Below are 16304 nucleotides of genomic sequence, written 5' to 3'. Positions count from 1 at the left end.
CACCGGGCTATGTCGCCCAGGGCTTCCGTGCCCCCGCAGCCTGCTCCAGAGGAAGCGGGTCCTGCTGTGTGACCAAAGTCGGGGCAAGGGGCAGACACAGACACAGCCAGCACCCGGGAGTCCACCTTTCCTGTGGAGCCTTCCCTGCCCTGCTGGGCCACAGAGGCTAAGGGTCCTCAGAGGAAAGGAGGAGGCGGGACGCAGGGACCACCAGTGTTCCCCACCTCAGGGATCGGGGAGCCCTGGGTACGCTGTGGGATTCCCACGGGGAACGTTCTCCGCTCCTGTGTTGGTTGGCAGTTGAGGCTCGGGACCACCCGGGGCTCTGGGCTGAGGGCGTCCTCGTCTGCTCAGGAGGCGAGGACGGGGCGAGGGGGGCGCAGACACTCACATCTTCTCCTTGGTCTGCCTCGGAGCAGCTCCTTTCCTCCTGCCCCCAGTGTCCAGCCTGGTGGCCGTGGTCAGGGTCACCGTTTTCTGGAGGGGGCTGCAGAAGGCCTCCCCGACTCTGATCCCAGCCCAGACACGGGGGCTTCGGCTACACCTGCCGTGGAGGACGAAGGCAGGCGGGGGGCCTCGCGTGTGACTCTCGTCAGTTTTATTCGTTTGGAGCAAGTGTAGTGATGTTACAGAGTCCGGGCCCAGGGGCTCCCCAAGCGGCAGCCTCCCCTCCTCCCTCAGGGCAGGGCCAGCCCAGGCCAAGTGGCACTCCGCAGTCCCCTTGCCACGGGCTTCTCGAAGGTGGAGACAGCGGAAGGGAAAGGCAACGGGAGAGAGAAGAGGCAAAGGGAAAGGAGAGGCGGTTGTGGCAGAGTGTGGCAGGAGGCAGCCCCCCCGGAAGGCCCTCCAGCACCCCAGCCCAGGCCCAGGTGTGGTCCCAAGGCCACCTTCCCCGCCTGCTTGCCGGCCAGCCCCACAGTTGCTACGAGAAGGGATGACCCGAGTCTGTCAGGAGGTGGCAGAGTGGGCTCGGGGAAGGTCCCCCTCCCCACAGACGTTCCTGGGGGCCCTTCGTGACCCGGGTTCCTGCCCTCAGCAGGTACAGAAACCATGTGGGTGCTGGAGTAGGCTGGGGCGGGGCGGGCCCCACTGCTGGGGAAACGGACGCTCCCGTGGGGCAGGACAGGGAGCGAGCGAAGATTTTTGGCTTGGGCTCCTCTGGGGTTCCCCCTGTGCTCCGGTATTTACATGGGGCTCCCAGGACTGCAGTTGCCTGGGGCCTTGGCAGGAGCTCTGGCTTCCCGGGCATGGCCCTGTGGAGTGGGACCTGTCCATCCCCCCCCACGGCCCGCCTCAGCATCGGCCTGTGAAGACCGAGCCAGACCCAAGAGAAAGCATGGTCTCTGAGCCATGCCTCTGGCCCCGGCAACCCAGGACCCCAGAGAAAGGGCAGAGAAGGCGGCTGCGTCTTTGGTGCCAAGGAGAGGGGGCCTCGAGGTGGGAGGGGGGACTCTGTGAGCTGCCCCTGAGCCGGGGGTCCAGCCCGCGGGCCGGCACAGTGCCTGGTTCCCGAGCACTACCCCGGCAGAGCGCGGGTGTGCGGGCACAGAGGGGCGTGGAGCCAAGCAAAGAGAAGGCCCAGTCCGCCCGGCCCCCCCCACCCTGCCCGTGGCTCCGCGGAAGTGCGAGCCGGCCGGCCAGGCGGAGAGGCGGGAAGCAGGCTGCCGTGCAGGTGGGCCGCAGGTCAGCAGTGCAGGATCTTCATGAAGGCCTTGCGGAACTCGACGTTGAAGGTGGTGTAGATGATGGGGTTCACGGCGCTGTTGACGTAGCCCAGCCACGTGAAGGCGCTGTAGAGGACGGGCGGGATGCTGCAGTCACAGTGGATGTTCAGGATGTGGGTGATGAAGAAGGGCAGCCAGCAGATGATGAACACGCCTAGGGGAGAGCGCGGCGGTCAGGCTGGCCTCTAGGCCCGGGGGAGGCTGGGCAGGGCAGGGCAGGGCAGGCCTGCACTCCGTGGGCACTCAGATTGGGAGCCGCAGGCCCAGGGCCCAGGAGCACTGCAGGAGGAGTCATGGTCTCAGATTCTAGGACTCGTGGACACCCGTTGGCAGTGAAGGTCACTTTACTTCCCTCAGCCTTACCTTCCTCATCTGTCAAATGGGTATAATGAGACCTGCCCCACAGGGAAGGAGAATGGCTTGAAAACAAATCCACCAGGTTAACATTCAGACCCAAGTCAGCAGAAATGGAAATATCTACTCTACTTTCTGGTCATCTCTGAGAACGAGTCTTCCTCAGCAGTTGGAAGTAGAGCATTTGGTCATTGCCGTGGGGGACGAACAGTTTGAGCCCGAGGGACAAAAGGGAGAGTTAGATCCCCATATCGCTCAGGCTCCACGTCCCTGAAGAGTAGGGATCTGAGGCTCCAGAGGCTCTGTGAGGTACGCAAGGCCACCTCACAAGTGACGAAGCCGAGACCCAAACTCCAGTCCGTTGAGGTCCCCCAATGGCCAGTTTCTTACTGTGCCTTCCCCCAGCCCTTGGGGGACACCTCTGGCTACTTCCTGCTTGGGGACACTCTGATCCAGACTGAGCTCCCGGACAAAAGCGGATGGCCGCTTTGTCTCCGGACGTGCTGCTCAGTGCGGCAGTACCGTGAGCACACCATGTCCCGCAGGAGGCACCCAGCGCCCCAGCGAGACCCCAACAACTCCGACCTTCCTCTGACACCCCCAGCCTCGTGGATCAAGAGGCAGTCCCTTAACCTGCTATGACCCTGTGCACACAAGCTGGGGAATAACACCTGTCCCACTCGTGTCACAGGACTGTCGAGGTCCAAGGGGAAGGCGAGTGTGGAAGGGTGTCCTGTGCTGTCCTGGGTGCCACGGGGAAGGCGGAGTCACACCAGCCCCTCCCGTCTCCAGCCACCTTCATCAGTCCAGCCTTGTGTTTTGACTGTGATTTTCTAGGACACCTTTATTCAAGAGCTTGCCTGGCTGACAGAGCCACGTCCTCATTCAGACGGGCCCCTCCCCCCTCCCCCAGGTCCTCTTTCTTTGTTCACAGTTCTGGTCCCACAGGGTCTTGGGTGAGCTGAAGTGAGCTGAATTTCCCAATTCCTCAACAAGAACAACCTTCCCAAAACCGTACTGCTAACCCCTAACCCGTGTGCCCTGCTTTGCACTTTAAAAAAAAATGTTTCCACCTTTGTCCACCACGTGACCATCACCACAACCCTGAGAGGTTATCTCTTGCTGAGGGGACTCCAGAGAGAGAAAGGGACGTGTCTAGGATCTGGAGGTTCTGAGGGTCACTATGGTAGACTGGTCAAGCTCACAGACTCTGAAGTCAGACTCCCTGAGTTCAAATCATGGGTCTTTCCTGGTCACATTATAAGCCTACTCCAAACCTCAGTTTTCCCGTCTGTAAAATGAGCGTAATTTTAGAATCTACTTAACGGGGCACGTCATTGCTTGTGCCTGCACCCAAGCAAGGGCCAGTCCCATGGCCCGCCAGCCGTGGTCAGGAAGGGGATGCCATGTAATGGAAGCCACCGTGATGGCTCCTTTCCTCAGTAATGGCTGGACAGAGCTGGGCTGGCCTGACTCACCGAGAACAATGGCGAGCATCTGGGTGGCTTTCTTCTCCTTCTGTTGGGACAGCTTCCTGCGGCTCATGGTCTTGAGAGAGGTCCGGGTTTTGCCGTTGGGCATGGACTGGATCTCGAAGATCTTGGCAATCTTGGGGTGGTCTTTGGCGTGCCCGTTCTTCTCCGGCGTGGCGCGGCTGTCGGCAGTGCTGTGGAGGCCGCGGTGGGACGGGTCGGGGAGGGTCAGCTGGTGGTGGCTGGGCGGTATGGGACTGTACCGGGTCCTCTCAGGGGGGCTGGTGCTGGACAGCATCTCCATCTCCAGCTCCTGGGCTCGGCGGGCAGCCTCCTGCGCAGAGGTAGAGAGCTCCGGGTAACGGCAGGCCAGTTCTCAGGCGTTCGGCACCCAGACCCACTGGGACCCCCTCGCCCTTCCCTATCCTCCTTTAGACTCCTGCCAACACCCCAGGGTCACTCTGCTGGAAAGGCAATGAGCACAATCACTGGGAGGCAGGAAGGGTCTGGGTATAGGACCCAGGACCCACAGCAGTCCCTGCCTGCGGGGTCATCCCCAGCCCCTGTCCCAGAGCAATCTTTATGGAACCTTAATAACCCCACAACCATTTGTGGGAGCCTGCTACCCCAGCACTTCTCTCTTACTGCCTGAGCCCCATGCACTGAGTGCCACGTGCCAGGCACCGAGCTGGCGACAGGGACTCCGCTCCTGCTGGACGCTCAGTGCCCGCCTCCGGGAGCCCGCGTTCTAAGTGCAGAGAGGCTGCCTGCTCTCGCTGCCAGGGTGGCCCGAGGCACCTGTACCGGCACTCACGCGTGGGTTCCACATGTCCCTCGTTGATGAACCTGGACGCCAAAGGGCTCACCCCTGGGCCCCCCGCATCTTTCCTGCCGGGCTGACCTGGAGGCCCTGCTGGGGGTCCACTCATGGCTTTGGAGTCTCAGTCTGAACTTCTGAAGTGTCGCCTGGCCCTGCACCTGGATGGTTTATCTGTGCTGCTGTCCCAGGCCCTGTCCTGAGTCCCTGTTGACTCCCTGGCATCCCGTCCTTGCCCTGCAGGAGAACGATGGGGTCCCTGCTTCCCAAAGACACCTGCCCTGGACTTCGTGTTGGCCCTGTGCGGGTTCTGCAGCCCAGCTGGGGAGGGGACACTTGCTGCTTGGACCCTGGTGCCACCGTCATCACTGGGCAGAGCCCGGGATCTGCTCTGCATCTCTAGGCTCCACGCACAGGCTGCACTTCCCCAGCAGCCCCGAGCCTGCTCTGCTCCGTCCGCCCCCCTTCCACCCCCACGCTCAGCCTCCAGCCCCAGAACCTGCCCACAGGAACGCAGTACAGGCAAGTGGGAAGAATGGCAGAGCGGCATGCGGATTCTGGGGTCTCGTAGGCCTGGGCTCAAACATGTACGATCTCACTAACTAAAAGCTTTGCCTTGGGTGAGTTACCTCCCCTCTGCGAGCCTCTGTTTCCTCTTCTGTAAAATTAAAATCAGTAAGCCTAATAAGACCTACCTCTCAGGGTCGCTGTGAGGATTTGATGAGCTACTGGGAACACGGTGGGTGTTCAATGAATGGTAAGAGCCATGCTTCTTATTTTTATTATGTTATGGCTAAGTCCTCTCTCCCGACGGTCTTGGGCTGGGGTGCCTATTTGTGCCTGCAAGAACCCAGCCGTCTCACAGCAAGCCTGCCTGGGAGGTGTGCGTGGGGAGTCTGGCCGCCGCGGAAGCAACATTGGGGAGCTTGGGAGGTGCTCCTCCCTTTGACCAGCTGGTGAGATCCCCGAGAATCTTGGCAGGTGGGTTTCCCTCGGGGCGGAAAGACTTGGCTCTGGGTTCCTGACCTGAGCACTTACCACTCTCCGCCTGTTCACTGGGAAACTGCCATTGGACTTCATGATAACGGTGCAGAGTTTCATGTCCTCAGGGTGGGTGTAGTTGCCCTGTGGAGTGAGCCAGTACACTGGTCATGATGGGCAGGGGCTGGGGACAGACACCCAGTGTGGGCGAGTCAAGCTGGGCACAGGGGCTCCCAGAAGGGCAGAGTGGGAGGGTAGAGGCCTGAGAAGGTAAGACTGAAGGTTGGTACTACAAGGAGAGATGGTGGGCAGGATGAGGGACAAATAGGCCCTGGTTTTGTGGGCACATGCTAGGCGTAGTCATATCCCTCACAGTGAATCCTCAAGACCACGCTGAGAGGTTGGCATTATGATTCCCATTTAACAGATGAGAAAACCAAGGCTCGGAGAAGTTAAGCAACTTGCCCAAGGTCACTCAGCAAAAAGGTGGGAGTGCCAGGCCTTGAACCTGATATGTCTAACCCCCAAACTCTGGCTCCTTTGATGCCCTCACACTGCCTTCCTTAGGGAGGGCTGAGCAGAGGGGAGAACTCACGAGACGAGACGTAAGGGGTGGGGAGCGAATGAAAGAAAGGGGGAGGGGAGGAGGGGGAACAAGCTGGGGAGGAGGAAGGAGGCGTGCGTGGAGGGGCAGACAGGGACCATGGAAGGTAAAGGAGAGGGAGGGGAGCACAGATCGAGGACAGAGAGAGGGGCCGGAGTGAGGAAAGGACAAGCAATGGGAAAGGAGAAGAGCCAAGGAAGGTACATTCCGACCCAGATCTCCAAGCAGACTTCTCCTCCCAGGCAGCTCCTGAGGGTCACCACCTGCGGACTCAGCCCTGCCCAGGTTGCTGGGAAACCCTCCAGCCTAAACTGCAGCCTGTCGTGGTGACCCTGTGTCCCCGGCCCCCAGCTGAGCATGGGCCAGCCCCCTGGGTGATGGGGGGGTGGGCCCTGGAGGGGAGGGGGGTTCTGAGGACCTTGAGCGGGGCCTTCAGGTTGGCCCTGAAAGCCCGGCTGCTCCGCTTCGTGTTGACCCGCTTGCGACGCCTGCGGAGGACGATGTAGATCTTGATGTAGACCAGCAGCGTGACGATGAAGGGTACGTAGAAGGACACGACGGAGGAGTACACCACGAATGCAGGGTTGGCGATTATGCACTCGTTCTGGTCTGAGGGGAGGAGAGCCGGAGGAGGGGGTGTCAGCAGCCCCGCGGGCCACAGCGCTGCCGCCAGAGACCTTTCTGTCCTCCATGGGACAGAGCGCGGCAAGGGGACAGAGAGTACGCCTGGGCATCTGTGGGCACCTGGAAATGCTGGATGGACACCAGCACGTGGTGTGGACCAAAGACTGAAAAACAACCTTGAGCAAAAAGCTAAGCTGCTTCCAAGCTTTTCCATTAATACTCCCTCCTTAGTTCATTATTCCTTTCGCCATCCGTGAACACCCACGTGGAGCAGGAGTGTTGGGAAAAAATAACAGAAGGAAATTCTTTTAAAAGAGTAATCCCTTCTCTGCACCCTTCCCGTCTACTTGGGGGAGGTCTGCCATCTTTCAGTTCTAGGACAGGGAAACTTGGTCCCGTGTGCTGAACCCACCTGGGCTCCAGCGTGCTTCCAAGTTCCCTTCCTGGTCTAGCCGATGTCCGTCCTCTAACTCAGGGCCTTTCCAGATTGAGCTGAGTATATCAAGCCCTAGTCCAGCTTCCGGGAATTCCCACAAGACTTAGATGGCAAGGCTTCACTCTGTCCTGCCCCCTGAAGGTCTGCAGAGGTGCTCCTGCACCCCCGGGGCCTCCCCCGTGAGAGAAAGCACTACGTCCGGGCTGGCAGGCAGGCCCAGGACCTGCTCAGCATCAGAGGCAGCGACAGGCACGCCACACCAGCTGCTGCTCCTTCCTACCTTCCCTGCCCCAGGTGCCTCAGGCTCTATGGGGCCTGCCCAGCCTGGGGCTGCAGCCTCCTTACAGACACCATCGCTGAGGGTGGGGGAGCTCAGTGCTCACCCCAGTGCACGCACCACACACACACGCTTACACACGTAGTTTGTGCGGCTGTCTGGCCTGCTTCCACTTAATAAACAAAGCTGAAAATGGCCAGACAGCCAATCGAATCATTACCCCCACTCCTCACCCAACCCCATCGTGCCCAGAGCTACTGCTCCTCCCCGGCCCATCCAGGTACAAGTCAGAGTCAGGCTTGGCCGGGGAGACCCAGCCTGGCCTCCGTCCTCTGTCTGCACCAGGGGCTCAGCTCCCCGGCAGTCCCGTGCCGGAGGCCAGCAGAGCCCCAGGCAGACTGAGGTGAGCCTCACCTGTGTTGTTGAGTCCGAAGAGCAGCGGGCAGGAGATGGTGAAGGACAGGACCCAGACGATGGCGATCATGACGGTGACGCGGCGTTTGGAGCTGTAGCGAGTGTTGTAGAGCATGGGCATGGCCACGGCCGTATACCTGCGAGGGCGTGGGCCAGGGGACCCTGAGTCTGGGCTGCAGGCCCGGAGACCCCTTGTTCCACAGCAGGTACACAGCAGAGACGCCCGCACCTTGGGGACTGATGATCGTCACCTCCACGACGCCCACCCAGATGCAGATACTCTACATCACTCCTCTCTCCTGACCCTGCTCACACAGCCTCCGCAGCCTCATGGCTGACCAGCTACCATTTACTCCTGGGCCCTCTTATCTATTAAGATAAGATTGGATTGGATTGTAGGGTGTCTGAGGGGCCAGGCTCTGGGTCTTTGCACCTCTGAAACCACACCTGGGCCGGGCTCCCAGAAGGTGGGAGTGTTTGCTGATGGAGTGGGAGCCAGGCCCCTCAGAGCAAGAGTGAAGCCCCATCGGGTAGAAGAGCACAGTAGTAATTGTTTACGGTCCCTCGCGCTCCTCCACCCAGCGCCTCTCGCAGGACAGCTCATCTCGTGTTCCGAGAACCCCACGAGGGGAGTAGAGCCAGGGCCTCTGGGAGCCTGCGTGGCCTGCGTGTGCAAATCAGTGAAAGGTTCCAAGGCTACAGCTTGGCAAGCTGAGCACAGCCCGGGCCCCCTCAGGCCCGCGCTGGTTCTGAGATTCACCCAGACGCTGCAGCCGCACCCGGACAGGTGTCAGCATCCTTGATTTCTGGACAAAGCAGGCTTGTGAGGACTTGCACACTCTGCCCAGGGTCATGTCCGTAGGAAGTGGCAGAGCTAGGGCCGCGGCCTGAACTAAGAGCTGTCTTGTCTTTACCAGGTGCTGTCTGGGTATCCTGGGTAGCCTCGCTGTCTGTTGGACGGCCTGTGCCCCCCCCCCCCAGCCAGACACACGGGCCCCGGCACATGTGTGTGCATACACATGTGCACACACACACACGCGTGCACAAACACACCTGCAGGCACAGCCGTACAGCCTCACAGGCAGAGCCTGCCCCTGCAGGAGAGCTGGGGAAGCCCAACATGTGACCGGCCTGGCTCCCCCTCCTGCCCTGGCTGGGCTCACCTGTCGATGCTGATAGCACACAGGTTCAGGATGCTTGCCGTGCACATCATGACGTCCAGAGTGACGAAGATGTCACAGTGAATCCTGCTGAATTTCCACTCGCCCACCACCTGGGGACAAAGCACCAGAAGGAGTGGGCAGCAGACAGGGAGATGAGCTTCGGCCCCATAGCTCGCCTCTCCTGGGGCAGAAGCTCAGAGGTCAGCTCTGAAGCGCAGGCTCAGAGGGCAACTGCGGGGGTCTTGTGAGGCTCCAGCTGGGTTCTGGGGGAGAAGTGGGGCAGCAAGGGGGAGCCTGAGGCCCTTGTCCCTAGTCCCCTCTCCTCCTAGACACGTAAGGTCCCTTGGTGCCAAGAACCGGGCTAGAAGAAAGATGAGCAACTTTCTACCAAGCGCCACTACTTCAAGCCTTCATCTGTAATACAGCCACGTGATCGGCTTGCAATCCCATTCCACTGATGGGGAAACTGAGCCTCAGAAATGGGCAGTGACTTGCCCAAGGCTGGTCAGCTCAGCTTCTGATCCTGCCTGGGTCCAGGTTCCTGGGGCCAGGCGGGGGGTGGGGGGTGGGAGGTGGAAGGCGGCACGGCAGTGCCTTCAGAGCAGCACCGTGCAGAGCACAGAATCGGGGCACAAAGAGTGTCTGTTAAAGACAACGGTGAGGGCCATGGCTCTGAAAGGGAAGACAGTGGTGCTCTTTGTCAGCCCTGGGGAACACAGGACAGAAAAGCGGGTCTTGAGCTGTGGGAACAGCAGTCAAGGACAGGGAGAGATGCTGTATCCACATGTCCTTGTAGGCCAGGAATGAGGACACCTGCTCCTGGCAGGGGCATCCTGCATCCCTCCCCCCCCCTCACACACACACACACACCCACACACACCCACACACACACCCATACCTCCTGTTGACACACACAGGCACGCACACTCACTCCGCAGGTGGGCCCTGAGCACAGAGTCAGGACAGGGAGAGCCAGCCTGGGCCTCTACCAACAGGAGGAAAAGGAGCCAGAAAGCCACCCCCCGGGGCATGGAGCAGGGCAGGACCCACTCTCCTGGCTCAGCTCAGCCACTGATGACGTGCGCATTCTCCCCGCTGCCCTTTCTGTTCTGCTCCCAGGCATGAAAGCAAATGTTGGCACTTCCACTCTCAGTGACAGGAGCTGTGGCCGCTGTGGTCAGACACGAAGACACAGCAGCTTGTCCCAGAAGACAGGCAGATGGCTTCTCTGGGCTCACATGGCCCACGCCAGGGCCTCTCCCCCCGTGGCAGCACAGGGCTCCCCAAGATGGCAGGTCTGGATGGGGGTGGGGAGCTTCGGGTGTAAACAGAACGGACCTCTAAGGGCACTACTGGGAGGGCCCCAGGCCCACCTGGCCCACTCTCCACCATGCAGCCCCCCTAAGCTAGTACTTCAGCGCTGTGTCCATGTCCCTGGGGCTCTAGGTCTGAGACACCAGGCGCTCTTCCTCCTGCTTTTCCCTCCTTCCCTCTTCCTGGCCTTCCTTCTTTGCCATAGAAACTTCTGAGCACCTTACTACGTGCCAGGCTCTGTCCTAGACTCTGGGGTACAATAGTGAACGGTACTGGCATAGTTCCTGCCATTAGGGAGCTCTCCATCCCCACCCCCATAGGCCTTTCTGGAGCACAGAAGAAGGGAGGGCTTTCCTCCACAGGCCTGGGGGCAGCTGACTCAAAGACTCAAGAGAAATTGTTGGCGGCTCCTCCACCCACTGTGGGCCTGTGGGCACCTCACGCTCGCACAAGACAGGGTTGGTGTGGCCGCTCGTCGGGGAGGGGACTGACACTCACAATCAGTAGGTGTGCGGCACGCCTGGGGCCGAGAACAGTTCTTCGGGGAGCACGTCCTATGCTCTCTCCTAAACCGCCTTGGGAAGGGCCATCTAGCTCGTCACAAGAGTAGACACCTACGTACAAATGACTAAGCGCACTTAAAGCGCGAAAGCAGAGGTTATTGTCGCAAGGGGGTGGGGGGTACAAGCTTTGAGTCAGAGAGGAATGTGGACTTGCCCAAGGTCACCTGGTGATTTAGTGGCAGAGGGAGGACCGGCCCCCAGGTTTGCTAGGACAGCACCAGGGCTGGGTCTCGGCGCCTTTGGACACCGCTTACCAACCTCGCTGTCCACATGAAGCTGAGCCATGAGATGGCTCGGCAAAATCCTAATAATCATCAGCCTGTGTTAAGCAGGGACTATGTGTCAGGCACTGAGATGTGTCATCTCTATCGACAGTGACAGCCAAACTCTGAAGCTAGTGACTGGGCCACTGCCCCTCCAAACCCACAGTCAGTGACTCCCCACACCCTGCTCTGCAGCTTTGCCTTTTTTTTTTTCTCGGCCCGGAGTGCAAGTGCTTTGCTCCATCCCCTGGATTCTTCTTCTGGAAGCATCACTTCTTCCTGCAAGAATTCCTTGTCCCCCATGTCCCCCCAATCTTGTTCCCACATCCTCTGTGGGGACGGCTCTGTTGTCGCCACCATCGGACTATACTACAGTGCTCCAAACGGGTCTTCGCTGATGGCAGGCGATGCCCCGAGGATGCTGTAGGACACGGCAGGGCTTAGTCCCTGCTGAAGGAGTGAATAAAGGCAATCTGGGCCTGTTCTCTTCTCAATCTCATCTGCCCACCTGGAAAATGCACCTGGTGAACCCTCACCTCACAGGGTGATGAGGCCAAAATGCGGACAAGTGATCCTGACTCCCTTCTCCCAGGACTGTCTCCAGATGGAAAGAGTCAGAGTTGGGAAACGACCCCGCTCTCTCACTGCAAACCAGCTTTCCATGTGCTGAGCAGAATAACTAACACACTCCCGGTCCCCCGTGAGATGTGCCCCATTGTGGCGGGCCAGCAGAGGCACTAATATTCCTGGAAAGGGGACCGGGGGAAAATTCTGGACAAGGGTGTCTCCTAGAGAGGACAGAGTATATGGATCGAAAGGACACTCTGGCAGGATGTTGGGATAGGCTGAGACTCTACTCGGGGCAGTCTCGAGGGACCATAAATGGCTGAGATGACATCCGGTAGGACTCATGGTCCAGTTCTTGTTTTGCAGGGACACAATGGGAAAGTCAGAGTGCTCCGAGACAGCGTTCTCCACCCTGCCCTGCCAAAACACTGAGCATCCCCTCCAAAATGATGAATAGCTCTGTTGGAAATATCCGGTCAAAGGACTTACAGATGCCTAGGAGCCCCAAGACGGTCTTAAGTCTGGGGAGTGTCTGGGGAGGGCTTGCCGATCCAGAAGCCCAGGAGCCACGTGCTGAGCTGCAGGCGGTGCACGGCTCCCTTTGAGTAGATGGGGCCTGGTTGCCCGGGCACGGGGAGGGCCCTCTCCTGGAGGACAGGTGCTGCATGCCTACTACCATCATCTTCGGCTTCATCGCCATTGCCACGCTGACCTTTACGTACTGTTCTCTACGTGTGCCCTGCCGGTCTAAGCGCTTTGCCTCTATTAACTCCTTAGGCCTCTGTCAATGCCACGAGCAGATGTGATCATCCCCTTTGTATGCATAAGGAAAGCGAGTCACAGAGAGGTTGTTCGCCCTGCCGCTCACCCCTCATTTTTCCCTGACGGCCTGAGGCCTGGGACCCTCCTTTGAGAGCGAGCAGCGGGGGAACGGCCTCGGGATTAAGAAGGGCTCCTGAGTACATCTGTATCTTTGGGGTAAATACCCAGCAGTGCAATTGCAGGGTCATAGGGAAGCTCTATTTTTAATTTCTTCAGGAATCTCCACACTGTTCTCCAAAGTGGCTGCACTAACTTCCATTCCCACCAACAGTGTAAGAGGGTTCCCCTTTCTCCACATCCTCTCCAGCACACGTTGTTTCCTGTCTTGCTAATTTTGGCCATTCTAACTGGTGTTAGGTGGTATCTCAATGTTGTTTTAATTTGAATCTCCCTGATGGCTAGTGATGATGAACATTTTTTCATGTGTTTGCAGCAATGGCTACGGTCGCCAAACTGTGGAAAGAACCAAGATGCCCTTCAACGGATGAATGGATAAGGAAGATGTGGTCCATATACACAATGGAGTATTATGCCTCCATCAGAAAGGACGAATACCCAACTTTTGTAGCAACATGGACAGGACTGGAAGAAATTATGCTGAGCGAAATAAGTCAAGCAGAGAGAGTCAAGTATCATATGGTCTCGCTTATTTGTGGAGCATAACAAATAACATGGAGGACATGGGGAGATGGAGAGGAGAGGGAGTTGAGGGAAACTGGAAGGGGAGATGAACCATGAGAGACTATGGACTCTGAAAAACAACCAGAGGGTTATGAAGGGGCGGTGGGAGGGGGTGGGGTGGGGTGGGAGGTTGAGGAACCAGGTGGTGGGTAATAGGGAGGGCACGTACTGCATGGAGCACTGGGTGTGATGCCAAAACAATGAACACTGTTATGCTGTAAATAAGCAAATAAAAATAAATAAATTAATTAAAAAAAAAAAAAAAAAAGAAGGGCTCCTCAGGGACAGGCCGTTGGACAGGATGTGAATGGACAGTCTGGAGGCCCTCACAGACGTGAGAGTCACGGAGGAAGCAGATTTGTAGATTTCAGGTCTGTTTGTTTGTTTCTTTGGGTTCTTCCTTAATACCCATTTTGAATGTTCCAACCCGTTTGGGAGACAGGGAGAGAGGCCACTCTGGACCAGCCTCCCTTCCCCACTCAGCTTCTCCTAGATGTCTCCTCGGCTCAAGCCGACAAAATCTCATGTTTTCCTTTAGAAACAGAAAAACCTTCCCTCTCTGCCAGGGACTTGCCTCTGTGGCAGAGGTAAGTCCCTCTCTTGCCCGGACAGGAGGGTACCTGTCCAGCGACCTGAGTGACCTTAGCATTGGCCTTCCCTCAAGGGCCAGTCCGTCCTCAGACGCCACCCCAGAGTCCGTGGCCAAGAAAGGGGCAGATCCAGGACCCAAGGCCCCAGCCCCTCCCACGTCTGCCTGGCAGCTCTGGGAAATGTCCAGCACCGTGACGGACTCCTCCCTTAGTGCTTTCTCCCCTTGCTGTGCGATCTGCGTGAGAACAGGCAACTCCTCACATCTTCTGTTTCCTCTTCTGTAAGCTGAGAAGAACAGTATCAACTCCCAGGATTAGCATGAGTGAGGAGCCTGTGTCTGTGACAGGCCTGGCCCAGTGCCTGGCCCACGAGGGCTGCCTGCTCTCTGTTCAGATGCACAGAGCTGGGCTCTGTCCTAGCCGAGCCCTCAGGGACTTTCCTGAGCAAAGGGGCTGTGGCACAGGACGCAGACACCCCTGCCTGGGGGTCCCAGACACAGGCATTAGACCAAATTGGGGGAGGGGGAGGGATAAGGAGCACACAGAGCAGCAGCCTTGCTTTGGAAGTTTGAAGTGAGAGCAGGAAGCTTCCGATCTGGAAGCATGAACATCCCCTTCCTCAAGGACCCTCCTCAATGACTGCCATGGCCGGCACGATCAAACGAGCCAACCTGGGGCCCGACAGAGCTCCAGCTGGGAGCCACCAGCTGAGTGATTTCTCCGACCGCCCAGCTCACCACCCGTGAACCGGTGTCCGTGGTGCAGTGACCTCGCAGGGCTGCTCTGAGGGCCACATGGGAGACGTGGCGCATGGGGGATGGGACACGAGGCATGGCCCTTAGTAAGCACTCTCAAACGGGGCATCGGGATGGCTAAGGAACAAGCAGCCCATTTTATCAGGAGAAAAACTGAGCTCAGAGTGGAGGAAGAGGCCAGGCCAGCGGAGAAGGCACCAGGCAACTTGTCAGTGGGAGCCAGGGAGGAGGCAGGCCTCCAAGGCCAGGGTGCAGACCTACCTCCAGGTAGACGACCCAGGGCATGACAAGTGTGGCCACCAGGAGGTCGGCCACCGCGAGGCTGACGATCAGGTAGTTGGTGGTGGTCTGCAGCGCCTTCTCGCGGGACACGGCCATGCACACCAGCACGTTGCCGAAGACGATGACGAAGATGAGCAGGGTGAGCAGCATGGCGTAGTAGTTGTAGTGGGGCTTGCCGGCCTTGCCTTCGGACCCGTTGAAGGGCCGGCTCCAGTTCCGGCTTTCCAGATCATCATCGTACCAGGACAGGTTCAGGGGATCCATCAGGGCAGCGGGTGGCCGGGCTCTGGCCAGAAAAGATGGACACTGGGAGTGAGCGGGAGGACCTCCCCAAGCATGCTGCCTCTCCTGGGAAGGCTCCAGGGCTAAAGCCAACCCCGGGCAGTTAGCAGGAGTCTCCAGCCTTGAGATTGTCAGCTCTGAATCTACCAGTTTTCTTACAACATTGGGGCCCGCTGCCACTACACTGCTGGCAAGTCCTTGCAGATGGCAAAACAAATGAGCAAGTGTGATTTTTTTTTTTTCAGTATAATAGAGCAAATGAGCTTGAAAAGAGCTGGTTGTTCATTCCTCTATTCCACAAACAGTAAGCACGTCCCAGGCATCCCACACTTGAGACAGGGTAGCGAGAAGGTCCAGCTTCTAGGGGCAGGAAGAGGAGTGTGCATTCATTCATTCTTGATTCTATAGTACATAGTGAGCACTGTTCTATGGAGTGCTGGAAACAGGGGCAGGTACAAAACACACATGGTTCTCCGGCGCACATTCTGAAAGAAATAACAGCTAGTGAAATCAAGCACTTTAATCTCTAAGCAGTGGGCACTAGGAAATGCAATGCAGGAGAGACACCTAACCTAGTTGAAGGATGGAAAAAAGACTTTCCAGAGGCAGCGACGTTTGACAGACACCCAAAGGTGCATAGGAATTTGTCAGAGGAAGAGCTGGGAGCCCAGGGAAGGGTCTTGACACAAGAAGCATTATAAGCAAATGACAGAGCGAGAGAGCAGGTGCCCAGTGGAAAGCTAGGAGATTCATTCGGGACAGCTGAAGCCCACGGGGATTCGGCATGAGTGGAACAGGGGAAGCTGCCACAGCAAGGCCCTAGAAGGCTTTACAAGGGCTGCTAGATTTGACTCAGAGGGCAGTGGGAACCACATGATCAGATATGGCTCCCGACAGAAGGTTCCCGACCGCTCTACAGAGGATGGAAGGGTGTGCCAAGCAGGTGGCAGGACAGCAGCTGCGAGGCTGTAGGAACCAAGGAAGAGACGATGAGCTTCTGCAAGGGAGCCCTGAGAACTTCCTGAAGGAGGTGTCGTGTGATGCCGTAAAAAGAGGAATTAGCCAGACAACAGAGATTGGGAGACATTGCAGCTAGAGAGACTACAACACAGTACCAGACAACAATTCTATTTGGCTAAAAATGTAAGGCATGGAGGTGGGGTGGGGAATGAAACCGGAGGGCAGTTCATGGGTCAGAGTGGGTCTCATAAGCTTGGGAGCCCCTGAGAGGTTGGGGGCCGAGGAAAGACCACTGGGCTGGTGTTTTAGAAAAGTGGCCGCTGCAGGGTAGGGGGCACCTTGGAGGGGGCGAGGCTGTG

The 16304-nt window shown here is 58.2% G+C and overlaps 1 protein-coding gene across 3 annotated transcripts in view; it reads right to left on the bottom strand.

Moving 5' to 3' along the window:
- Positions 1 to 642: 642 nt before the first annotated feature.
- The window catches only part of DRD2 (dopamine receptor D2), a 61417-nt gene continuing 45755 nt past the window's right edge, over positions 643 to 16304 (bottom strand). For 2 of the 3 annotated variants that reach the window (XM_046016341.1, XM_046016342.1), the window contains exons 2-8: positions 14683 to 14989; positions 8867 to 8976; positions 7704 to 7840; positions 6371 to 6561; positions 5406 to 5492; positions 3557 to 3884; positions 643 to 1878 (exon numbers count right to left, since the gene is read on the bottom strand). In XM_046016341.1, coding sequence (XP_045872297.1) covers positions 1685 to 1878; positions 3557 to 3884; positions 5406 to 5492; positions 6371 to 6561; positions 7704 to 7840; positions 8867 to 8976; positions 14683 to 14967 — 1332 coding nt within the window. In that variant the 5' untranslated portion in view covers positions 14968 to 14989 and the 3' untranslated portion in view covers positions 643 to 1684. The remainder of the gene's footprint in view (positions 1879 to 3556; positions 3885 to 5405; positions 5493 to 6370; positions 6562 to 7703; positions 7841 to 8866; positions 8977 to 14682; positions 14990 to 16304) is intronic. The other variant, XM_046016343.1, reaches the window with a different exon arrangement.

This window comes from Meles meles, chromosome 8 (genome assembly GCF_922984935.1).
Source record: "Meles meles chromosome 8, mMelMel3.1 paternal haplotype, whole genome shotgun sequence".
Classification (NCBI taxonomy): domain Eukaryota; kingdom Metazoa; phylum Chordata; class Mammalia; order Carnivora; family Mustelidae; genus Meles; species Meles meles.
The sequence above is the reverse complement of the archived record's forward strand: the minus strand, read 5'-3'. Positions and strand labels throughout refer to the sequence as shown.